Consider the following 22,268-nt stretch of genomic DNA (forward strand, 5'->3'; position numbering starts at 1 on the left):
TGACGATTATACATTAGACAAAACAAAAAGCGCAAGTTGCATTATTACAAGTGAGTATTAATTAACCACTTTTAACTCTCTAGACAAAACCACGTTCATGGCCTACTCATGTCATGTCTCTCCTCTAAGCAAGTAAGCATCACAGCTCTATCACATCACATCTCTATCCATACACACAGTCACACAGTCACAGATACTTTTAGGTGCGAGAGTCGTTTAAGTTTCAAACCAAAGAAACAAAACCAGAGACGATACACTGAACATCAAAGTATCAAAGTGGTAAGAATTAAAAGAACACGTCAATCTACGAGGGACATGGTTCGGGCTCTGTTTTGGGATGGGCTCTATGGATTCGGCTATAACCGGGGGAAAGAAAGAGCAGATATGTGGAGACATGAATGAAACAATGATACATGTGAATATTGAAGAAAGAAACAAAGAATGAATAATGAAACATCTACAGTACTCGGAGTTGCAATGCAAATCAATGCTTCTCTCTCTCTCTCTCTCTCTTTGCATTGTCGTGTGAAGATAGCTGGATTTGTCTGCCACTTGAGCTGTCAACAGCATTAACAGAATTACCTGAAAAAAGGGAGGGAAAGACAAAAACAGGTGTTTATGTTATACGTAATAATGCACAGTGTGAATCTTGATTTTTTGAGTTTGGGAATCTAAAGTGCTACCTGATTACGGGTCAGAGACTTTATCAGCTGTTTTAGACGATCTCCATGCTGTTCTGTTTTCTCTTGTTGGACTTGGAGAAGAAGCACATCTGCACCCAGCTCTTCTTCGGCTTAACCATTTGAGATTTCGCGTTTCTCGTCTCCACAAGATCATTCATGTATTGAACAACAGCCTGAAAGTATATGAATCATCCGTGAGTGAATACCATTTAGAAGAATCTAGACCACATTATGAGAAACCTAGAGGAGAGAAGAGATAAAAAATGAGAGAACCTGAGGGCCCTTCTCAGCTATATCACGAGGAGGAACTTGTAATGGATTCTCCTGAGCACGAAAAACACGCAACTTTGTAAGCATTTTAAAGGATTCGGGTAGAACACGGATCTGGTTATTGCTTATATCAAGCTCTTCAAGCATCTCAAGGTTGCCTATTGATCTCGGTAGCGATATCATGTCAGCGAAATTGTTTCCAACATTCAGCTTCACAAGCGTAGTGGCAAAACACAAACTCTCTGGCACTGACTCAAGCTCATTGAAACTCACATCCAGCTCTTTGAGACTAGCTAAAGAAGACATCGTTGTAGGTAACTGCCTAATGTTATTGTAACGGACAGACAAGGTCTCTAGTGTAGTAATCTTCCCAATAGCTTCCGGAAGAGCCTTGAGTTTGTTATAATCTGCACGGAGCTCTTTCAGCGAGGAGCACCCACCGATAGAATGTGGGATCTCTTCAATATCATTGGTCTCAACGTCGAGCTTCTTTAGACTCACAAGAGAACCGATGGATTCAGGGAGAATAGGGAGGTTGTTACAGCTCAAATCAAGCTCCTCGAGTTTCACCAGTCTGCTAAATGCTGAAGGCAGAGATGACAACTGGTTGCTACCAAGATTGAGGTAAACCAAGTTCAACAATTCTCCTATAGACTCAGGAAGCTGACCGATTCTGTTTGAATGCAAATCGAGCTTTGTCAATGAAGTAAGTCCTCCTATGGTGTTTGGCAATACCACAATGTGATTCTCAGACATATCAAGTGAAATGAGACTCGATAACTTGCCAATAGAGTCCGGAAGCCATTCGACTTGATCCGTTAACTTGTTCTGTAGATTAATGTCTTGAGTAGCTTTCTTAGCTGATACCTCAATCAAACTAGCAAGTTTTATCAAACTCAGCTTCTCTCCATCGTTGCCTACACATAACAAATGATTCATTCACACACCACAGTTTACTAACATAATCTATATTTGCAATTCCTGTTGCTCTATCTAAAGGTTAAAACTTTAAACAAATTCCAATTCCAACACTTTCTATATCAGAAGAATCCTAAGTTGGAGAACCAAGAGAAGAGAAGGGTTAGTCCGACTCACCGGCGAATTTTCCGGCGGTAAGTGTTGAATCCAGAAACTGAGGTTTTCGAGGAGCTGCAAAACCATCGCCGTAGAGAGAAGGTTTAGTGTTGGTCATGAAGCTGTCGTCTCTAGAAACCATATCCTTGGGGCGAACAGGGGCTTTCTCAGAAAAATACAAACTTGACGGAGTCGTAGCCGTCTTGGGAGCCGGAGGAGGACGAGACGGAACAGAGCCGTTAGAGGAAGAAGGAGAAGCAATGCAATTAGAAGCTCTCTGAATGAAATCATCGAACATAGCGTGAGTAGCTTCCAGATCGAGAAGCTTCAAAGCTTCTCTCTTTTGCTCTCTGCTACGAAACTGAACAAAACCTCTCTTCATATCTTGCAACACCATGAAAAGCTCACCGGAAACTTCAGAGCTTTTCCTCTGTCTAGCAATGGCTTCGAAACAAGATTGGTCTTCTTTATCAACGTTGTCAATTAAACCCTTGGCAGCTTCAACTTCGTCGATTCCAGGTCTTGGTGGTAGAGATCTGTGAATTCTCATGATTTCTTCAACCACTTGCTCCGTAGAATCCAAACGCTTATCCAATTGCATCAAATCCATTACTAAACCAAATTGGAAGAAACGAAACAAAAAAAAGAAACCTTTTTTTTTTTTTTTTTTTTTTTGGCTCTCAAAGTGTCGATTTTTTTTTTTGTTTGAAGAAGAAGGAAAGATTGAGAAAAGAGTATTAAGTAGAAACCCAGAGGTAGTTTGTTCTTCTTGTTTCTTCTTATACAATAAATACAGCTGTTTCCATCACTCTCTGTCTCTGTGTTTAAAAAAGAACAAAAAAATTCTGCTTCTGCTTCTGCTTCTGCTTCTGCTGCTTCTTCTTGTGCTGCTTCCTTCAGTTCTTCAAGAAATAATTGATTACCTTTTTATTAATTAATATACTAGTTAGTATTATATTGTCATTTGTCACTAAATTAAAACTATAATAATGAAATTAATTTTCCTTGTTTAAGATGTTAAGACAGAAATGTTTTGGTTAATTAACATTATCAGTAGAGGATAGTTTACAAATATAAATAAGACGGAAATAACGTGAACCGTGGGATGGTGACCTATTGCTTATCTGTGGATTTTGTATATCACGTTATTCCCATTTTCTCCTTTGTACTATATATATACACTCTCTTTTTATCGTATGTATTTTGACCGTATTTTATTGAAATTGTCAAAACTCATTTCGAAAAGACAAAAAAAAAAATAAAGAAAAAAACGTAATACTCTACTATTTATTTATGCAGCAATAGATTCTGCGGAGATCAATGCCTATTTCCAGTTTTTTACTGTCCTTTAAAAATAAAATATGATTCGTTTTCGTTACCGTTAGGTTTTTAGTACAGTAGTAGTATTATTATTTTGATATCGAGGGGATACTAATGATGAAAATAAGCAATTAACTTGGAAGTTGGAATGTTATAGGGATCATCAAAGATAAATTAACAGTCCCATAAAATAACCCCTATGTGTATGTATAATAAAGTTGATCAAATCAAATACTAGTATAGTCTTATTTTCGTGAAATATCTAATGAGATATTATTCCAAAATAATTACATAGGTTAAAAAGAAAACAATAAATAATGTTGTTGACAAGATAAAAAAGCAACACATTTTTGCCCAAAGAAAAAAAAAAGAGGATAGGGGAAAAAATGGGGGGGGGGGGAGAAAGAGAGAAGAAAACGCCATGTGTGAGATGGGACACGTGTCGGGTATATGGTCGATGATGTGTTGTCCTTTAACCTGTATCCAGCTGTCACATTCATGGCCCCGACTTTTGCATATTGATATTGCATATGCACTGCATATCTGGGAGGTAATTTACAAAAAGATATATACAAAGTACTTTGATAAATATAATATGATATACAAATGGGTTATAAAATACAAATTGTATCATGACATACCAAATGAAAGCATACATGCAAAAAAAAAAAAAAGTTAACAAATAGTAACTCTTATTCTTAATAATCAATTATGGGTTATATATTCTATTTCTAGCAGTACAAATTCTTCTGCATGATAAACAATTAGTATAGGAATTTAGTGTGTCAGTATTCAGCAAATCTGATCCATTCATCATCTTTTAAGTGGCTTCACTCAGCAACGTCGGATCTATACTCGGTTATTACTTAATTATATATACTTTTTTTTTTTTTTTTGATACCATTATTTATTATTTTATGGGTGAATTAGGTGAATAACCTAAAAAAAACTAATAAAGAATATAGCCACATATTTGAAAAAATTAGAAGATTAGAATCAAGGGTAAGTTAAATTACCTTTAGTGGTGGTCTGGCGATTCTCCGGCGACACTCCGACGACACTCCGGCGACACTCTGGCAGAACTCCGGCGACACTCCGGCGGACCCCGACGACACTCCGGCGGCACTCTGGTGGTGGGTGGTGGTCCGGTGGTGGTGCGGCGGCCAGAAGAAATGTGATGATGGTAGGAGAGGGAGGTGGTTTGTGGTTGTAGAGGGGTATATGAAAGGGGTAAATTTGTATATATTTTATATTATACAGATAATATATTAGATATATGGTTAGAGTAGTTATTTAGTTAATTTTAGTTTTTTTTTGGTTATCCCTGCCAATTCCCCTTATTTTATAAAGTTTTTCTTCTTCTCTAGAAATTTCCATCAGAACAAAGACAAAAACAATTCATTGCAACTTTGTGGTGGTCGCGCGGACGCATTTTTTTTCATAAACAGAAACAATAAATATTATCGAAGATTTGATGATCATTACGACATTTTCTATAATAAGTACACACTTTACTCTTAATATGCATGTATGAATGAACGTGAACTACAACTGTTTCTGTTTGCCAGTTGTTGTGTTTTAATCTTACAGGTAATATCATCAGTCAGGTATTCTGTTATAGACGTAAAGCGAATCATTGCGGTTGCGGTCAAATTATGAGTACTACTACTACATGAGACGATACAAAACAAACCAAAAAACCTAACAAACTAAAGCCAACTACCATAACAGAGCGCCGCCGGCTTCTTGTTTATATATATTGGCAAAATGGCAAGTGGTTGAATACGATAGAAATGAGTTTCAAGAATCAGTCCACTGCTTATGAAATTATTATTGTCTGTGGTGTTTAAAATCTTTTCCTTTGTCTATCCTCACAATTCTTTTGAAACCAGTTGACTTTGCTGTTCGCTAAACAAATTTATTTTTACTGTTAAAAACTGTACTAGTGATTAACGAACGGTTGAAGTACGTTTTCTCACACAAAATCATCTTTGAATTCCCCCCCCCCCCCCCCCCCCCCCGACCAACTTCGGTTTTTATATTGTAGAACTTACTGAAACATATTTATCAGTTTAATAAATATTGGATTATTTTACATTGATAAATATGTTCATAAGATAAGACTACTGTGAAATTATGCATTTTTTTACCAAAAATTACAGCATGAAAACTTCATAAACTATTAGGAAAAAAAATATCAGAATAGAAATCTAAAAGCCTTATAAACCCAAAAATCGCGACGAAAATTATTTTCTTATAAAGTCTTACGAAATCCTATTTTCACATTACATTTTTTTAAAGTAATCTTTATGTAATTAACTTTAAAACTCTTTAAACCTATATCGTTGATTGCAAAAGTTTAATATTTCTAAAGTCAAACAAAAGACAAAACAAAGATAAACTGCCGACACAAAGAAAAGAAGACAAATTTCAGAAACCTTTATTTGTTTTTTAAAGTAAAGAATTAATTAAAGTTTCTAATCAAACAGCTTTTGTTTAAATTATCCAAGGTATAGTTCAATGACTACGATCTTATTGAGTACATCATTTTGATAAAAAATCTACATCCAAGTTTCACGTTCACGGTCTTATCTTCATATTGTTTGAAGAATATTGGGTTTGGGACTATTTTGGGAAAGATTTTATGAGCTCTACGTATATTTCAAGTTTTCAACCATGTGGGAGTTTCTATTTTTGTGGTTGGCACGCTTTGCTTTACTTTTGCGAAACGACGTCATTTGCTCAAGACCCCTTAGCCGACTTTTGCGAAACGACGTCATTTGTTCAAGACCCCTTAGCCGTCATCTCTCTTTTCAAACCTCAACCTTTCAAAGCCGATTCCTCTGAAAAAATCGGTGACCATAACTTCGAAAGTCTTTAAAAGCTCTGGTGCGTGTCTTAATGGCTCGGCTTCAAGATCAGACATATCTTCTAGATTTCTAGAAATCCACTTTCGTATTACAAGACTATACACATTATTATTATTAGTTATTGGATAAATCATATTCACTGAATAATATACGAACGTGAAGGCATCACTGAGAATCAAATCTTGGGACTTTTGTCGTAGCTAGTTTTACACTTACAGCTACAACTTTGAACAATATCCGTACTCATTTCCAACTGCAATAATTAAAAAATAAACAAATCAATGTCTCTTAACTTGTTCTAATGCTAAAGATCAAATCTCATTATTGTCCATCCATTAGGGATCAGCAATTAACTCAATGACCGAGCCTTCTGAAAATACTCCTCAATCACTCTTACCTTGCTGAGATCCGATCTCTTGTAAGTAATGCTCTGCATCCAAAGCTGCCATGCACCCTACACAATCATTCAAACCAAGTTGTGAAGAACTGAGAATTGTAAAGACTGTTACTTAAGAGAATCAAAGAACTCTACTAAGCAATGGAACAACACACTCAAGGAAGACTGTAACTCCAACACAAAAACCCTGCCTTGCATCAATTTGTGAATTGAATCACATGATATAGAAGCAACTAAACCTCAAGAACTTGACACGCCATACAGAGCCGATTAAAAAGGTACTCTTTTTGGAAAGATCGTTCCAAAAACAGAGATTGCACACAAATTCAAGTAGTTCTAAGCTAGTAAAAACAGTTTCGTTTCTCTTAGAATCACTATCGCAACCTGTGACTGTGGGAATAAAAAGCTAAGTGAGACTAACCAGTTCCTGCAGCAGTGATCGCCTGCCTATACTTCTTGTCCTGAACATCACCGGCAGCAAAAACCCCGGCAACACTAGTCTCCGTAGTACCAGGCTTCGTCACAACATAACCATCCGAATCCAACTCAACACCACCATCCAAGAACTTAGTAGCAGGCTCATGACCAATAGCAAAGAACAATCCAGAAACTTTCAAATCAGAAACATCTCCAGTAACCACATTCTTCACTTTCAACCCACCAAGCACACCTCTTTCTCCATCTCCATAAGCTTCCACAACCGTCGAGTTCCAAATCACATCAATCTTAGGGTTAGACAAAGCTCTCTGCTGCATAATCTTAGACGCCCTAAAAGCATCTCTCCTATGGATTATAAACACTTTAGATCCATACTTGGTTAAAAAGTTGGCTTCTTCCATCGCTGAATCGCCTCCACCGATCACCGCAAGAGGTTTGTTACGAAAGATCGGAGCAGCTCCGTCGCAAACAGCACAAGCTGAGATCCCACGGTTCCAGAAACCTCCAGAGCCTTCACCAGATCCAACGAAGCTAAGCCGTTTAGCCACAGCTCCAGTAGCGAGGATCACAGCGTCAGCGAGAACGGTTCTTGAATCTGTGAACAGCTTCAACGGTTTCGAAGAGAAGTCCACTTTTGTCACCGTCTCCGTGAAGATCTTAGTACCGAATCGCTCCGATTGTTTACGGAACTTGTCAGTGAGCTCTGCTCCGAGGATACCTGCTGGGAATCCGGGGAAGTTCTCGACGTCGGTGGTGGTTGTTAACTGGCCTCCAGGAGCGATGTCGTTAGCCATCCATCCTTCGAAGAGAAGAGGTTTAAGTTCAGCCCTAGCCGCGTAAATCGCCGCCGTGTGAGCCGCTGGACCACTGCCTACGATACAGAGCCTCGTGTTGTGAGTTTCGAGGCCGTTCATGGCGGCGGATGAAGAAAACGCGGAGGTTAGAGACGGCGGCTGCGGCTGGGGATGAGAAAGAGTGGATCCAACTCCTCCAGGCCGTGCAAAGCTTCGTGCTTTGCTTATCAGACTCTTTAAAAACCTTGAACGATTCATACAACTATACATTGGGAACTAGACAAGACCTTCGATATTATTAAAACCTTTGTTCTGTAGTATAAATTATACTATGTTAGTATTTGTTAAACCCTTTAACAAAAAAAAAAAAAAAATGTTAGTATTTGTTAAATGTGAGACTTTTGTTTATTAAAGATTTGGATTATTTTAGGCTTTTGCATAAATATGTAAGGACATTTGGGAATTTTGAATGATACAGTAACACAAGAATGGAATCACTTCGTGATCAAGTGATTCTTATCAAAACCAAGATGATGATTCTTGCTTCATTCAAACTAAAATTATCAAAACGAAGAAGATGAACTTCAGCAACTATTTCTTTCTTTATTGACTTTGAATGAACGACACAAATTTAGAAGGAGAGAAAAGCTAATCAGAAAAGAAGTAGACAGAAGAAGCTTTTGAAACTGGTTCAGGGCACACAAAAGACAAATCTCTCACAAAGACGATATGAGTGAGCTTTAGAACCAGAAGCTCAAAGGAAAGCATCCTTCTCAAGCAGCTTCACCACCTCGAGCTGGCTGTTGAGCTTGGCTACATCAATGGGTGTCTTTTCGTCTAAGTTTTGCAGAGTCCTGTAAGACCACACACATACATTAAAACATATATATATACTAAAACCGTGACACAGTGTTTAAAGGAGTTATTTCTCTATAAGAGTTGTGCTGTGAGACTTACACTGCAGCACCATTTTCTAGGAGAAGGCTTACACACTCTTTCCTCCCGTACCCAGCAGCGTAATGCAGAGGTGTGTTCTTGTTTTTGTCAACCGCGTTAACACTAGCTCCAGCATCGATAAGAACTTGAGCACATTTTAACTGTGGAAAGGGCCCAGTAGGGTCAAACTCAGTTCAATTAATAGCCAAGTTCATTTCACTGTTCTTTTATTAATTGTGTCATGAAAGTCTTAGGAGTACCCATGAATAATGATGATAAAGATTCCTAACTTCATTAGTGAAAATAGAAAAGCAGCAAAGTCGAATATTTAATTGCCCTGAAGTGTTAAGAGACTTGCATACCTCGCCGTATCCACAAGCAAAATGCAATGCTGTCCTTCCCTCAGAATCTTCTTCATCTTTGTTACCACCAGATGCCAAGGCAGCTTTCAAACCCTGATTGAATCAACATATCAAATGCAATAAAGAGTTCAACAAAACAAAGTTGTATAGGGTGAGAAAATGGACAAAAAAACTTCAGCCTGCTCCACCTAATTCCTTCGGTAGCACAAATGAGAAATACCAGATAGTCACGCATATAAACGTTTAACAAAGTACAAAAGCAGTCTAACCTCAACATCGCCAAGACTGGCAGTTTGATGAACAATAGACTCTTCTTCTTCTTCACCTTCTTCTGGTGCCTCGGGTTCAGCTGAAGCAGTCTGGTCTGGCAAGCCAGCAACAGGCATACCCATTGCTTCCCCCAGCTTTTTCAGCACATCTGGATCATTCCAGTACCTAATACCATATAACAATTCTTCCTCCATAAGCACAAATAAAATTATACAATTTCCATTAAAAAAAATTGAAAGAAGTTTGTATCACTCACTTCATCATGGCAGAAGGACCACCAGCATCTATCTCATCTAGTATAGGTTTCAACTCAGGATCTTCTTTCATCCGCGCCATACGCTCAGTAAAGTGCTCTGCTGTTTCAGGATTAGAGAAAGCATCCAAAAAAGGAGACATTTGTGGATCCTGTAGTCAAAAGAACAAAAAAAACCAGAAAGACTAAGAGATTCGTTTAAAGCCAGACATCGATAACCAAACTACCCGAATGAAAATCTAGAAGGAAAAAACTTCAATTTCTAACCTGCACCAAGGCGCTACCAAGTCGCTCAGCCATGGTCTTAAACTCAGGGTTATGCATAACTTGTTGCATGGTGTTGACATACTGTTGAGGATCAAAGTTAGGGAAACCACCTTCCTGAGCTCCTGCGTTTGGAATAGATCTCTGAAGCTGCTCAGCCAACTGGTTAAAGGCAGGATCTTTAGCTATTTGTTCAGCCATTTCTCTGATGCTTGGATCCTAAAAAAAAAAACACATCAAAAAACCCATCAATAAAAAAGAAAAAAGATAACTTTTTTTCAATTGTGCTTACTAGACAAAGGGGCACACACTTACATTGAGGATACTAGCCATATTAGAGAAATCAAAAGCATTGACATTGAAGCCAGGAAGAGCTGGTGGAGGTGAACTCCCAGAAGCTGATTCCGGTTTAGTACTCTTGTTCTCCTCCGTCAATTGGGTTTTCTCATCTATAGTAAACAAAAATCAAAATTCTCTAATCTCAATTGACAAAACAATGAAACCAAATCATCAAATCTGACTAGAAACGATTCAAACATCGCAGATCAGATTGCATATATGTACAAAGGAGATTTAAGAACAACACTAGATAAAAAAAAAAAAAAAAAAAAAAATCAAAACTTTACCTGAAGGAGGAGGATTTTTCTCTGAATTGGAAGCCATTAAATATGACTAAAGCCCTAAAAAAAAAAAAAAAAATACAAACAGGATTCAGCAGAAAGATATGGAAATCGAGTAGACAAGAAGAAGATAAAGAGAATCGAAGGGAGACCTATCAGAGAAAGAGAGAGAGATGAAGTAAAACGAAGAAGAAAGCAGAAGTTTTTTTTACCCGAGAAGACAATGTTGTTGTGGTGGCAAACGCACAGAAAACTCGACAAATACAGATAATCTTTTTTTTTTTTTTTTTTTTTTTTAAATATGAAGACAGACAGAGAGAAATGTAGTATTTATTTATTTTATCAGCTGGATTGGATTTGAGAAGACGACGAGGCACAGCAGCCACTGCTTCCTTCCATTGAAGTTTGAACCTAAATTAGCTAAAGGGGTGAGGTTCATTTGGTAAGTAAAAAATATTTACAAGCCCAAATCATCTGGTTTACCTCTAGGCCCAAGCCCACGCTTTCGAACCGGAATTAATTAGCTGAGCCACGTCAGATTCCCCCAGTGCCAGTAGTAATGTTAAGAATTGAATTATCCGTTAATGGATAAACACGCGTCACTTCTCGGAAGCGAAGCCGTTCATGGCAGCCACGCTGTCACTCTGTGCTGCTCTCCGATCTCCCGTCTCTTCCCGGAGATTCTCTCCGACGATTCGAAAATCCAACGATCCTTTTCCGTTCAGTGTCGTCCCCTCACCGTTTCCGTCTCCCGTCGTCACCGTCGGCAGAATTTTCCCGCGTTTTCCGGCGGCGAAGCAGCAGGTTGATCAGGATGATGAAGTTGGATTCGATCAAGAGCCGTCTCAGGAGCTAGCGATAGCGTCGGCGTGTTTGGTTGGTGTTCTCACCGGAATCAGTGTGGTTCTCTTTAATAATTGCGTTCACTTGCTTCGAGACTTCTCATGGGATGGGATCCCTGATCGTGGTGCTTCGTGGCTTAGAGAGGCACCGATCGGTACCAATTGGTTGCGCGTCATACTTGTTCCGACTATCGGCGGTTTGATTGTTAGCGTGCTCAATCAGCTTCGGGAATCTGCCGGAGATTCTGATTCTAGTCTAGATCGAGTGAAGGCGGTGTTGCGTCCTTTACTTAAGACTGTTGCTGCATGTGTGACGCTTGGGACTGGGAATTCTCTGGGGCCGGAAGGTCCTAGTGTTGAAATTGGAGCGTCAATCGCAAAAGGAGTTAATTCTCTCTTCAATAAAAGTCCTCAGACTGGTCTCTCACTTCTTGCTGCTGGCTCAGCTTCTGGCATTTCCTCTGGTTTGTTTCGTCTTCTATCAGAATACATTTTAGTGGTTTTTTTATTGTTTTAATGTTTACGTAAAGTCGATTATGTTTTTGTTACAGGGTTCAATGCTGCTGTTGCTGGATGTTTCTTTGCAGTTGAATCCGTTTTGTGGCCTTCTTCATCAAGTGATTCATCAGCATCACTTCCAAATACAACTTCAATGGTTATTCTTAGTGCTGTTACTGCTTCTGTGGTGTCCGAAATCGGTTTGGGTTCTGAACCTGCGTTTAAGGTTCCTGACTATGACTTCCGCTCTCCTGGAGGTATGTTTTCTACCTTCTCCTTTTGTGCAAGACAGAACCGGAAACCAAACTTATGAGATCTGGTCACTGATTTGCAGAACTTCCACTTTATCTTTTATTGGGTGCTCTGTGTGGTCTTGTCTCCTTGGCATTATCTCGATGTACGTCATCTATGACATCTACTGTTGACAGTCTTCAGAAGGATGCTGGGATACCAAAGGCTGTGTTTCCTGTAATGGGTGGCTTAACTGTTGGTATCATAGCTTTGGTATATCCTGAAGTCTTATATTGGGGTTTTCAGAATGTGGATATTTTGTTGGAGAAACGTCCATTCGTGAAGGGCCTTTCTGCTGATCTTTTGCTTCAGCTGGTAGCGGTCAAGATAGCTGCAACCGCATGGTGTCGGGCTTCTGGACTGGTTGGTGGCTACTATGCTCCTTCTCTCTTTATTGGCGGGGCAGCAGGAATGGCCTATGGAAAGTTTATTGGACTTGCTTTGGCTCAGAACCCCGAATTCAATCTCTCTATTCTGGAAGTTGCATCGCCACAAGCTTATGGTCTGGTACTGTTCTTATGTGGTTGATGTTTCAAAAATTGTCTTCATTTTAGAGTCTCTTGATTGAGAAATGAAAAATATCATTCTTTCGGGTTAACTGAGAAATTGATGCTAATGTTTTTGCAGCTTCATTGCAAATAACCCTGTTCTTCTCTTTGTTTTACAGGTTGGAATGGCTGCTACACTTGCGGGGGTTTGTCAAGTTCCTCTTACGGCGGTACTACTGCTATTTGAACTTACACAGGATTATCGAATTGTGTTACCTCTACTGGGAGCTGTAGGCATGTCTTCATGGATTACATCTGGACAATCAAAGAGACAAGAAACTAGAAAAAAAAAAGAAACTAGGAAAAGAAATAGCCAAGAAGCTGTACAGTCTCTGACGTCATCTGATGAGGGATCATCAACGAATAACCTTTGTGAAGTTGAAAGTTCTCTTTGTGTTGATGATTCACTCATCCAAGCTGAGGAGCTGCCAGAAAGTATCTTTGTTTCAGAAGCCATGCGAACAAGATTTGCCACAGTTATGATGAGCACTTCTTTGGAAGAGGCGTTAACTCGTATGCTGATGGAGAAACAATCGTGTGCTTTAATTGTTGATCCTGACAACATCTTTCTTGGTCTACTGACGCTTTCAGACATTCAGGAATTCAGCAAAGTAAGAAAAGAAGGAAACAAAAGACCCAAGGTATGGAATTTGAATAGTCTGTTCTGGCCTGGAAACTCTGAAATAACTATTTCTTGTGGTAACCTGATCAAATAATTTAAGCATTTTATTGACACAGGACATATACGTTAACGACATATGTTCGATGAGTGGAGGAAAATGTAAAGTGCCGTGGACTGTTACACCTGATATGGATCTTCTCGCTGCCCAAACTATCATGAACAAGCATGAAATTTCTCACGTTGCAGTCGTTTCAGGCAGCATTGATGCTCGCAGAATACACCCTGTTGGGGTCCTAGATAGAGAATGTATCACTCTAACGAGAAGGTATACATGCATCTGTCTTTCCTCAGTTTAACTGTTTTCCCTAGATAACCGTTTAATATATTTTAGAATGAGCCTAACTGTCTAACCGAGTCTTCCATATGGCAAGAGTGTGTAGAGAGTCGGTGTTACTATAACTTGGGCTGCCAGGTTTCCCATATTGGATGTAGTTGAAGTTAAATTAGTAAAAGAAATTTTACTTGCAACATTTTCTTTTAGTGAGTAGCCACGTCCAGTTTGCTACATTCTCTTTATTCTTACGACTGTCAACTGTATCTATAGTTAATACCAAAGCTATTAACCGAACGAACAAGTTTCCTCAGTTCATTAAAAACGTTTCTGTGCATTTCTTCTTTTGTTGTGTAGATGTTGCACTTGAGATGATACTAAATTTTTCTTAACTTTCTCTCTTGCTTGACCTGGCAGGGCTCTAGCAACCAGAATTTTCCTCGTCAATTCTCTGTATCCATAAACGGGCTTGCTTTGTAACTCTTCTTGAGCTGACTAGGGTGATGTCAATCTGCTCCTTCGGTGAGGTTCAGGGCCAATTTTGGTCTTTGTATTAAGATATTTGGGGAGAAATAGTTGGCTGGTGCAGCATGGATGTTTTTCTTCTCCATCTGTTGATTGAAGTGGTGAAAGCTCCCATATCCCACCTAAGGTGTTGAGGAATCCAAAGGGGATGAAACATGGAACGTGGTTCTGAGAAAAAATCAGAAACCGTCTGAGACCAAAGATACTGTGCTCTAGTGATCCTACCATTTGCATCTTATTTTTTACAGATTTGTTACTGTACCTTACTCAATACTTGTCTATTTTGTAAATTTCTTTCGGGCTTATATCACATTGAGAAAGTTTTTACTACTTGAAGACTGACAGTGTCAACAATTGTAAGGGTTTCCTTGTCCACTAATTTGTATTTTGAAGAACAAGAATTGCCTTATTTCTGGCGTCTATCTCTCTCTGTGTTACCCGTGAGGGCATGTTGATGTCTAATTATATAGAGATTTTTCTCCAAGAAAATCCTTAGAGAAAACAGCAGTCAGGCCATGGTATTGGTTAAACAACCATCTTAAAACCATTTAGGTAAAAAAGAAGCAACCCCACATGGGTTGAATGATCAACCTAATCTATACTTACCTCCAGCATGGTATAAGCTAGTACCCTCTGGACACGCATGAATACACATGCTATATAATCATTCGGGTGTGACTTTGTTGATACCGGAAAATGGATCAAGCAAAAGGAAAAGTCTGTGTTACCGGGGCTTCAGGCTTCTTAGCTTCTTGGCTTGAGAAAAGGCTTCTCCTTGACGGATATGAAGTTATTGGACAGTCAGAGATCCAGGTTTTTCTATCCTCCTTGTTTCCTTGTTTTGCTCCGTTTTGGTGCCTGTCATTACTCAGTTAGTTGCCTGTTTTGACAGGAAATGAGAAGAAACTTGCGCACCTTTGGAAATTGGAAGGGGCAAAGGAGAGACTACGGTTGGTAAAGGCTGATTTAATGGAAGATGGAAGTTTTGATAACGCCATAATGGGATGCCAAGGAGTTTTCCATACTGCTTCCCCTGTGCTCAAACCTACCTCTAATCCAGAGGCATGCATCCCATTACAACTTTTTTTCTTCCTGATCATAGTATGCTTTGTGTAACTTTTTCTTTCTTATGATCTGATAGGATGAGATCTTAAGACCAGTTATAGAGGGAACCCTGAATGTACTGAGATCATGCAGGAAGAATCAGTCCCTGAAGCGTGTGGTTCTCACCTCATCCTCTTCAACTGTCAGAATCAGAGATGATTTTGATCCCAAAATCCCTCTTGACGAATCAGTTTGGACTTCTGTGGAGCTCTGCAAGCGTTTCCAGGTATAATAATAAATTGAAATAGATCTTGCTCACCACAAAAATCATATTAGCTAACAGTTTGAGTAAATGCATTTCACATTTTGATGCAACATGGGAACAAAGGTCTGGTATGCCTTATCAAAGACATTGGCCGAGCAAGCTGCATGGAAATTTAGTGAAGAAAATGGTATTGACCTCGTTACTGTTCTACCATCCTTCCTCGTCGGACCCAGTCTGCCTCCTGATCTATGTTCTACAGCTTCCGATGTCCTTGGATTACTGAAAGGTACTCTCTTTATCACAGGACTCTTTATTTTGGATCCAGTATCCATCTGTTACAGTAGCTTATATAACCTGTCATTCAACACAACAGGAGAAACAGAGAAGTTCCAATGGCATGGACAAATGGGGTATGTTCATATCGATGACGTTGCACAAACGCACATACTTGTTTTCGAACACGAAGCAGCTCAAGGCAGATACATTTGCAGCTCTAATGTTATCAGCCTAGAGGAACTAGTTTCTTTCTTATCCACTCGTTACCCATCACTCCCTATCCCCAAGAGGTCTGATTCTGACTTTTTTAACTAAGTTCTTTATGAAGCCTTAATTAAATTTTGAAAATCACAGACGATGATATTCTCTCTGAAAATTTCAGGTTTGAGAAACTAAATAGGCTGCATTACAACTTTAACACCTCGAAGATACAGAGTCTCGGGTTCAAGTTCAAGTCCCTTGAAGAGATGTTTGATGACTGCATTGCATCATTCGTCGAGCAAGGCTATTTATCTACTGCTGTTCCATAACTCTTGTTAGACTAGAGATTATGTGCAAATAAGATTGGTCTGAGATTAGTAGTAATGTCGCTTCACAATAAAAGAATGGAATTTGAAAAGATGACGACAAATGTTACAAACGATCTAATTTAACTTGTTTGATGACCCAAATCAAAACATACAGATAGAAGATAGGGATGCTTTAAAATGAAAGAGGAAAAAGTTTGAAAAAATAATTCTCAAAAACATTTACTGTAGTCAGTACACAGGAAACATGATTTAACTGCAAGGAGTGCATAGATGATGAAAGAAACTACTTAGTAGCCTGAGCGATTATATTACTTATCGAACTGGCCTCCTCTTTTGCAACCTCCACAAGTTGATCCTTCAACATCAAAAACAGAGGAAGATTGTCAGTTGTTAAGACAAAACATAGACTAATCTTGTCATGTCAATGACTTAAGCAGAGAACATAGTACCTGGGCGGATATAATCCTGGCTACTGTTTTCTTGCTCGACTCTTGAAGCTCCCCAGCAATCAAGAGCTCATCCAATATGTAATATGCCTATGAAATTTAACAAGAAATCCGGAAAGTGTCATCAAGAAATAAAGATGCAGAGACTAGAGAATCAATTGACGAATGGCAGAGTCCTGGAGTGTTTGTAGAATGTTATTACCTTGTGGAAGTTAAAAATCAAATCGAGTTCACACACCTGAAGGTCATAATATAAAAGAAGTCCTGATCAAAATCTAAATGTTCTGGCTAAGGTAAAAGATAATGAAAAGTAGAAGTAGAGGTTCCAGGTGCTGGTATTACTCACACTTCCAAAATAGCGATCGAGAATCTCAACATAGTGATGAATGATCTCAAGGACTTCTAACTCGTTATCCTCCTGATCAATGCACATGCAGAAGTAGAGACTTGCATATCTTTTGTAAACAACTTTGTAGCCTCTCCATTCAACAAAATTGCAGAGCTTGGGACCTCGATTCAGAATCACTCCACTGAGTTCTCGTATAACCTATCCAATAGAATGTAAGATCAAACCTATGCTAGAGCATAACAACATGGTATTAAGCTCGATAAATTTTGGTATCCCATACATACCTTAGATCTTTCCTTCTGTGCATAAGGAGAATACCATTTGGTGAGCCTTACCTTTCCTTGCCGGCTAACAAGAAGCACAAAATGTATCTGAATGAAACCACACACAAAAAGACCACGCGGATCCTTGTAAGATGAGGAGACAGAGCATACAAAAAGATCCTTCTAAAACAATATATATAGTTCAGGTAAAAAGACCATGCGTATCCTTGTAAATCAGCAAGATAAATTATTCTATGAGAAAGCCAACCCATGTGGATCAACCAACTAGCATCACCGTTTATGGCATCACATACCAGAAGCTAACATTATCTTAAGGTTTGAAGACATTGAGCTAAATTAGGAGGATCAAAATCAAACCCCAGAAGCTAACATTATCAAGCATGTCATATCGCCTTCCGAAACAACCGATCTATTCGTGCGCGATGATTCAGAGAATGTGGGAGGGAAGAAGAGCAGATCCATGCGGAAATCGGATCAAACTAATTAACGAAAATAAGAGCGAATGGGAGATGCGAAATTCAAAATCCAGAAGATTCGGAGGGTGTTTATAGAGATTGTTACCATGATTTCGTGTCTCACTCAAGGCGGATTCAAATCTGTAGCAGCCAAATCCAGAACCTGAGATGATGATGATGATGATCCCCTCCTCTCCTCACAGCAATTTTTTTTGTTTCTTTTGCTCAAAACTGTGTCAAACAGGTGAGAGTGGTAGGGGTATAATAGTCATTTACAGTATTAAAAACGGATTGCATTCCGGGTCGGATCCACGTAATGCGATCCGACTCTGACCCTAATTACAATTTCTCTAATCATTTTTCTTCCATTCATTCTTACGTGTAACTTAAAACTTTCTTTGTTTTCATTTTACATTTTTCCGATTCCGATGATCGACTGAACCACCGTTGTTCATTTAAATGTAACAATTTCTATTTTTAACAGTTGACTAATAATAATGTTATTCTTTGCTCAATGAATATCCAAATTTTATTTCTTAACCGCCATTAAATAGATCAAAACACATAATAGTGCCATTATCTCTAGTTAAATTTTATCTCTAATCTAACTAGTATTTTGTACTAGTGAAATTGCGTTACCACACAAATGCAAGTCCACATAATAATCATTTTTAGCTTCAATTCTATTTTCTTTAATAAAAACAAAAAAAAAAATTCTAACTAAGAAAAAGAATCCTTGCAACTGGCATAGATCAACGACCAATGGACAATAATGAAGTTATGAACACAAAACCTTTCACATAAGCTAGTACCTATTTGGTTTGAAGTACACCATAGACTGATAGACCACCAGACTACACCATACCTTGGACTTAAAGAGAGGCATATTCTTTTGCATGCAGGCTTTTTTTTCTTCTTCTTTACATTTGTTTTTCTCAAGTTTCAATGTGTTTTGAAGTTGACATCATAGAAATTAGGGTTTTTGTTCTTCTCCCAAAATATTCTTTCTCCTTCTTTTCCAGACAGTGGAAGTTCAGTTGTTTTAATAGACTTTTATTATATATGATGAACTGATGACCAATAAATATAGAATTATTACTACATCATAATATATACCTTGGTCAATTGGTTGTATACATAGTATGAGACTCATCAAATCACACTTACATGTTATGACAATAATCGCAAGAGTCAGTTAAAGCTTTTAATATATGGATTGTGAAACATCAGTTAACGAATTTTAATTTCATTTACTCCACATTCTTCACCTAATATTTTACCAGAATATGGATTACCTTTATTACACAATAGTCCAAGCAAATCTCACAAAATAATATCTTCCTTTTATAACACTAACCGATTCTATTCATAATAAACAAAACACAAAAAAAAAAAAGGAAATTTAAGCCTTCGTTTTCGTTTTTCACACACCAAATTTTTTTGTAAAAAAAAAGAAGAACCCTAATATTCGCAGATCGCAACCGCTATAGCTAGTTTGAGGACAATTTCAAACGCACAAAAAAGTGTCACCAAAACGCCCAAACGCTAAAACGCGGGTCTAGCAACACCGCCACCTCCGCCTCCCCCGCTGCCTCCACCGCCGCTCATACCGAAAATATCTCCCCCGGAGAATTGAAAATTGTTCATATTCATTCCAAGATTATAGAAAGCGACTCCTCCTTCGTTTCTACCTCCGAGGTTTGTATCACACACTTGGGCCCCACCACCCGTAACCTCCGAAGACTGAGATGCCGCCGGCTGCACTCCGGTTGTTCTCGCCGGCGGAGTTTCTTCCTCTTCAATTGGTAACCTATCATAGACTGCGTTTGCAAACGAGGCAGCCATCAACACTACCGGACCCGAAGCAATCAACGAACCAGCCACATTCCCTCCTACCACTTGTCCTTGGCCTCCGGCTAGATACACCGTCAAACCTCCTGCTCCCGGCGGCGCAGGTGGCGGAAGCGCAGTCCCGGTCAAAGACAATATCTCAAACCTACCATGCAGAGTAATCACACCTCCACCCGCCGGAGCTGCCGGTTGGCGTATCGTGACGTTAGTGACCGCACCGGTTCCGCTTATAATACAAACGCCGCAGCCACGACGAGTTGCATAGGTAGAGACAGCCTCGGATATGTCCGAACCGGAGGTGACTTCAAGAACGTGAGATCTAAGGACGTTAGGACTATCTCTGGTTATAATCGTCGGGGGTTTAGGTTTGTTTTTGGAACCAGCAGGACGACCACGTGGACGGCGTCCGGAGGAAGAACCAGAGGCGGTGGCTGAGCTGGTTGCTCCACCGGTGGGAGTGGTCTCGGCCTTTGTATCGTCTGCTTCAGATCTGTTAAGTTCCATGTTATTTTGATCAGGTGGGGTTCTGGAATCTTCAGGTCTCTGTAGATGCAGTTCTTGCCCTAGAAGAGGGTGCATATAACCAGACATTGCTAACGAAAACAAGAAACTTTGTTTGAGGGGTCTTTGGATTTTTTCTGTTGTAGAGAGGGACAAAGACAAAAGTCTGCCAGAAAACTTAGTGATGAAGTGGTTTATCACTGAGATTGTTTCAGAGACTGAGTTTGATTTGACTTACATTAATGCTACAGACAAAACAAGAAGACGACAAGAGAGAACAAAACCCTACTGAATGAATAGTGAGAGAGAGGAGAGATGTGAAAGGGGGTCGGTGAAATTTGTCTGGACCCAGATCTAGATCTTCATGTGGAGTAATAGAATGAAACAAAGGTGAGAAAGAAGTAAAGCAAGAGCATCGAAACACTACTTTAACACAGCCCTCTTCTAAATTATACTAATATAGTAGTACATAATTATAAATACAAATATATTTGTGTATATAGTTTATTTGTCTCAAGATATAACACATCATCAGATAAGAGGGTTGGTGTAGTGGCTTTTCCTCGAGTAAAGCAAAAAAATCTAAAAAAGTTAAGATGTTGACGACTGAAGAAGGGATCGATGGATTCTGTGGGAGACAAAAGAAGGAATCTGGGTAAGGAGATTACGGAGAATAGAGAAATTAAATGAGAGGCCTTTTGTGACGGTGAAGGGATGGTTTGGTGATATGATGTGATGATTGTAGTCTTTGTAGATATGTCTTTGTTTTGTTCTCTTCTTTCAAAGCAAAAGAGAATAGGAAGCGAATGGGTAAATTGTGTTATTCCAAAGTCAAGTTAGGCTGCTTGATTTCAAGAACAATAACCGACCTTATAACTTTCTGTTTGTGTTTTTGTCGGTAATAACATAAGGATTGTCTCTGTTTATTTCAAATTCATCTATTACATTTTTGTAGTTTTACAAAATTTGGATTAAGATACGATTGCTCTTACCATTAGTCTAAGATATGTTTTGACACGACAAGTACCAATCATTTGAATAAATAACAAAGAGGTGTCGATTCTATATATGATCCATATATACATATATAGTAGTTATTTTCTCACCTAAAACTAATTTGAGACAATGATAACATACTCCAAATAGAATGTTTTTCAACCAAAAAAGCTTTGTGCTAGCTAGGTAATATAGATTTTTCCTTAATTCGGAAGCTATATATCTTATGACAATTGATTTTATGATTGATCATTTTAAAAAAGAGTTAATAATTATACATTCTTGAATGCAATTATAGAAGTTAATGGAAAGTGGACCAAGACAAAACATATAATTTTTTTGAATGTTTGGGTACTATAGTTTTCTTCTTCATTGAACTAATAGTCATAAAAGTACTAATAGTATTAAAAATATGGATTATTGTAGTGGTTGGGGGTAAAGTTTATATATAAGTTACACGTTTTGGGTACATATTTTAAGTGTCATTTTAACATCCACGTGGTGGATCGTCACATTTGTAATTTTACATATTGCACCAGAATGATCATTGAGGTTGAAGAAAATTTGGTTTATTAGAAACTTCGGCAGGTAAAAGGGATAGAGATTGAGAACATATCCATTTGATTGTTCTGCTTTACACAGTTCAGTCAGTTTGTTGGCCCTTTGCTAATGAAAAACTATTGTCGCTGTAATAAGGAGGTTCTTCAATTTTACCTTATCTTTTTGGTATATCTGAAATTAATTCTAGTAGTGTTCTTTTTAAATAGCGTCATAAAAGTGGAAATTTGTTACAAAAAGTTGCAACATTATGCAGACCTGGAGTAATAGTATTTATCTGAATTGGAAATTATTTTGGTCTTTCCTAGTTAACCATGCTGATATAGAAGAACTCTTCTATATAATCTTCGAATATTTTTCTTGAGTGATGTTGAAGTGATCGGACGAGTAAAGGTTTATAAAACAATTTGTGTGTGCAATGAGTAGAGGAAAAAAAAATGGGGCTTCACCATTGGCTATGATGGTGAAAAGAGTGGTGGGATTTCACATGATGGGCATTTGCCGC

At 38.5% G+C, this 22,268-nt stretch overlaps 6 protein-coding genes, 1 long non-coding RNA gene and 2 pseudogenes across 12 annotated transcripts; 3 read left to right on the plus strand and 6 right to left on the minus strand.

Annotated features, from left to right (window-relative positions):
* Positions 1-215: 215 nt before the first annotated feature.
* LOC104721232 (plant intracellular Ras-group-related LRR protein 4) lies at positions 216-3,169 on the minus strand. The gene is made up of 4 exons (XM_010439165.3): positions 2,049-3,169; positions 957-1,870; positions 684-856; positions 216-582 (listed from the first exon to the last, which is right to left on the minus strand). Exons 1-3 carry the CDS (start codon positions 2,635-2,637, stop codon positions 716-718), a joined length of 1,644 nt encoding a protein of 547 aa, XP_010437467.2. The 5' UTR covers positions 2,638-3,169; the 3' UTR covers positions 216-582; positions 684-715.
* A 432-nt stretch (positions 3,170-3,601) lies between these two features.
* LOC147933560 (uncharacterized) lies at positions 3,602-4,591 on the minus strand. The gene is made up of 2 exons (XR_015572450.1): positions 4,364-4,591; positions 3,602-3,890 (listed from the first exon to the last, which is right to left on the minus strand). It is a non-coding gene; the product is annotated as an uncharacterized LOC147933560 (long non-coding RNA).
* A 1,692-nt stretch (positions 4,592-6,283) lies between these two features.
* On the minus strand, positions 6,284-8,264 carry LOC104721233 (thioredoxin reductase 1, mitochondrial). Of its 2 annotated transcripts, XM_010439167.3 has the most exons (3): positions 7,036-8,264; positions 6,615-6,671; positions 6,284-6,470 (listed from the first exon to the last, which is right to left on the minus strand). In XM_010439167.3, exons 1-3 carry the CDS (start codon positions 8,114-8,116, stop codon positions 6,436-6,438), a joined length of 1,173 nt encoding a protein of 390 aa, XP_010437469.1. In that variant the 5' UTR covers positions 8,117-8,264; the 3' UTR covers positions 6,284-6,435. The 2 variants fall into 2 exon arrangements, with proteins under 2 accessions (XP_010437469.1, XP_010437470.1); XM_010439168.3 differs by having other exon boundaries at positions 6,387-6,671; positions 7,036-8,215.
* A 165-nt stretch (positions 8,265-8,429) lies between these two features.
* LOC104721234 (ankyrin repeat domain-containing protein 2A) lies at positions 8,430-10,904 on the minus strand. 2 transcript variants are annotated; one of them, XM_010439169.3, is made up of 9 exons: positions 10,764-10,904; positions 10,558-10,611; positions 10,247-10,380; positions 9,935-10,150; positions 9,671-9,819; positions 9,414-9,579; positions 9,145-9,237; positions 8,804-8,943; positions 8,430-8,700 (listed from the first exon to the last, which is right to left on the minus strand). In XM_010439169.3, exons 2-9 carry the CDS (start codon positions 10,592-10,594, stop codon positions 8,601-8,603), a joined length of 1,035 nt encoding a protein of 344 aa, XP_010437471.1. In that variant the 5' UTR covers positions 10,595-10,611; positions 10,764-10,904; the 3' UTR covers positions 8,430-8,600. The 2 variants fall into 2 exon arrangements, with proteins under 2 accessions (XP_010437471.1, XP_010437472.1); XM_010439170.3 differs by having other exon boundaries at positions 10,704-10,840.
* On the plus strand, positions 10,811-14,628 carry LOC104721235 (chloride channel protein CLC-e). Of its 2 annotated transcripts, none has more exons than XM_010439171.3 (6): positions 10,811-11,857; positions 11,945-12,148; positions 12,226-12,689; positions 12,850-13,371; positions 13,469-13,677; positions 14,101-14,628. In XM_010439171.3, exons 1-6 carry the CDS (start codon positions 11,176-11,178, stop codon positions 14,144-14,146), a joined length of 2,127 nt encoding a protein of 708 aa, XP_010437473.2. In that variant the 5' UTR covers positions 10,811-11,175; the 3' UTR covers positions 14,147-14,628. The 2 variants fall into 2 exon arrangements, 1 of the variants encoding a protein (XP_010437473.2); XR_015572451.1 differs by having other exon boundaries at positions 11,103-11,857; positions 12,226-12,684.
* Positions 14,159-14,342, plus strand: LOC109127628 (uncharacterized; annotated as a pseudogene).
* LOC104721236 (tetraketide alpha-pyrone reductase 1) lies at positions 14,546-16,412 on the plus strand. Its single transcript, XM_010439172.3, has 6 exons — positions 14,546-15,021; positions 15,101-15,270; positions 15,350-15,538; positions 15,641-15,803; positions 15,891-16,083; positions 16,176-16,412. Exons 2-6 carry the CDS (start codon positions 15,178-15,180, stop codon positions 16,321-16,323), a joined length of 786 nt encoding a protein of 261 aa, XP_010437474.2. The 5' UTR covers positions 14,546-15,021; positions 15,101-15,177; the 3' UTR covers positions 16,324-16,412.
* Positions 16,385-18,168, minus strand: LOC104721237 (AP-1 complex subunit sigma-2). 2 transcript variants are annotated; one of them, XM_010439173.3, is made up of 7 exons: positions 17,964-18,112; positions 17,773-17,811; positions 17,403-17,489; positions 17,116-17,316; positions 16,972-17,007; positions 16,773-16,859; positions 16,385-16,678 (listed from the first exon to the last, which is right to left on the minus strand). In XM_010439173.3, exons 1-7 carry the CDS (start codon positions 17,964-17,966, stop codon positions 16,607-16,609), a joined length of 525 nt encoding a protein of 174 aa, XP_010437475.1. In that variant the 5' UTR covers positions 17,967-18,112; the 3' UTR covers positions 16,385-16,606. The 2 variants fall into 2 exon arrangements, with proteins under 2 accessions (XP_010437475.1, XP_010437477.1); XM_010439175.3 differs by lacking the exon at positions 17,773-17,811 and having other exon boundaries at positions 17,964-18,168.
* A 1,010-nt stretch (positions 18,169-19,178) lies between these two features.
* LOC104721240 (AT-hook motif nuclear-localized protein 25 pseudogene) lies at positions 19,179-21,129 on the minus strand (annotated as a pseudogene). The gene has a single exon (XR_015572452.1). The product of XR_015572452.1 is annotated as an AT-hook motif nuclear-localized protein 25 pseudogene (transcript).
* Between the last annotated feature and the right edge of the window lie 1,139 nt (positions 21,130-22,268).

This window comes from Camelina sativa, chromosome 11 (genome assembly GCF_030686135.1).
Source record: "Camelina sativa cultivar CO46 ecotype springtype chromosome 11, ASM3068613v1".
Taxonomy (NCBI): Eukaryota; Viridiplantae; Streptophyta; class Magnoliopsida; order Brassicales; family Brassicaceae; genus Camelina; species Camelina sativa.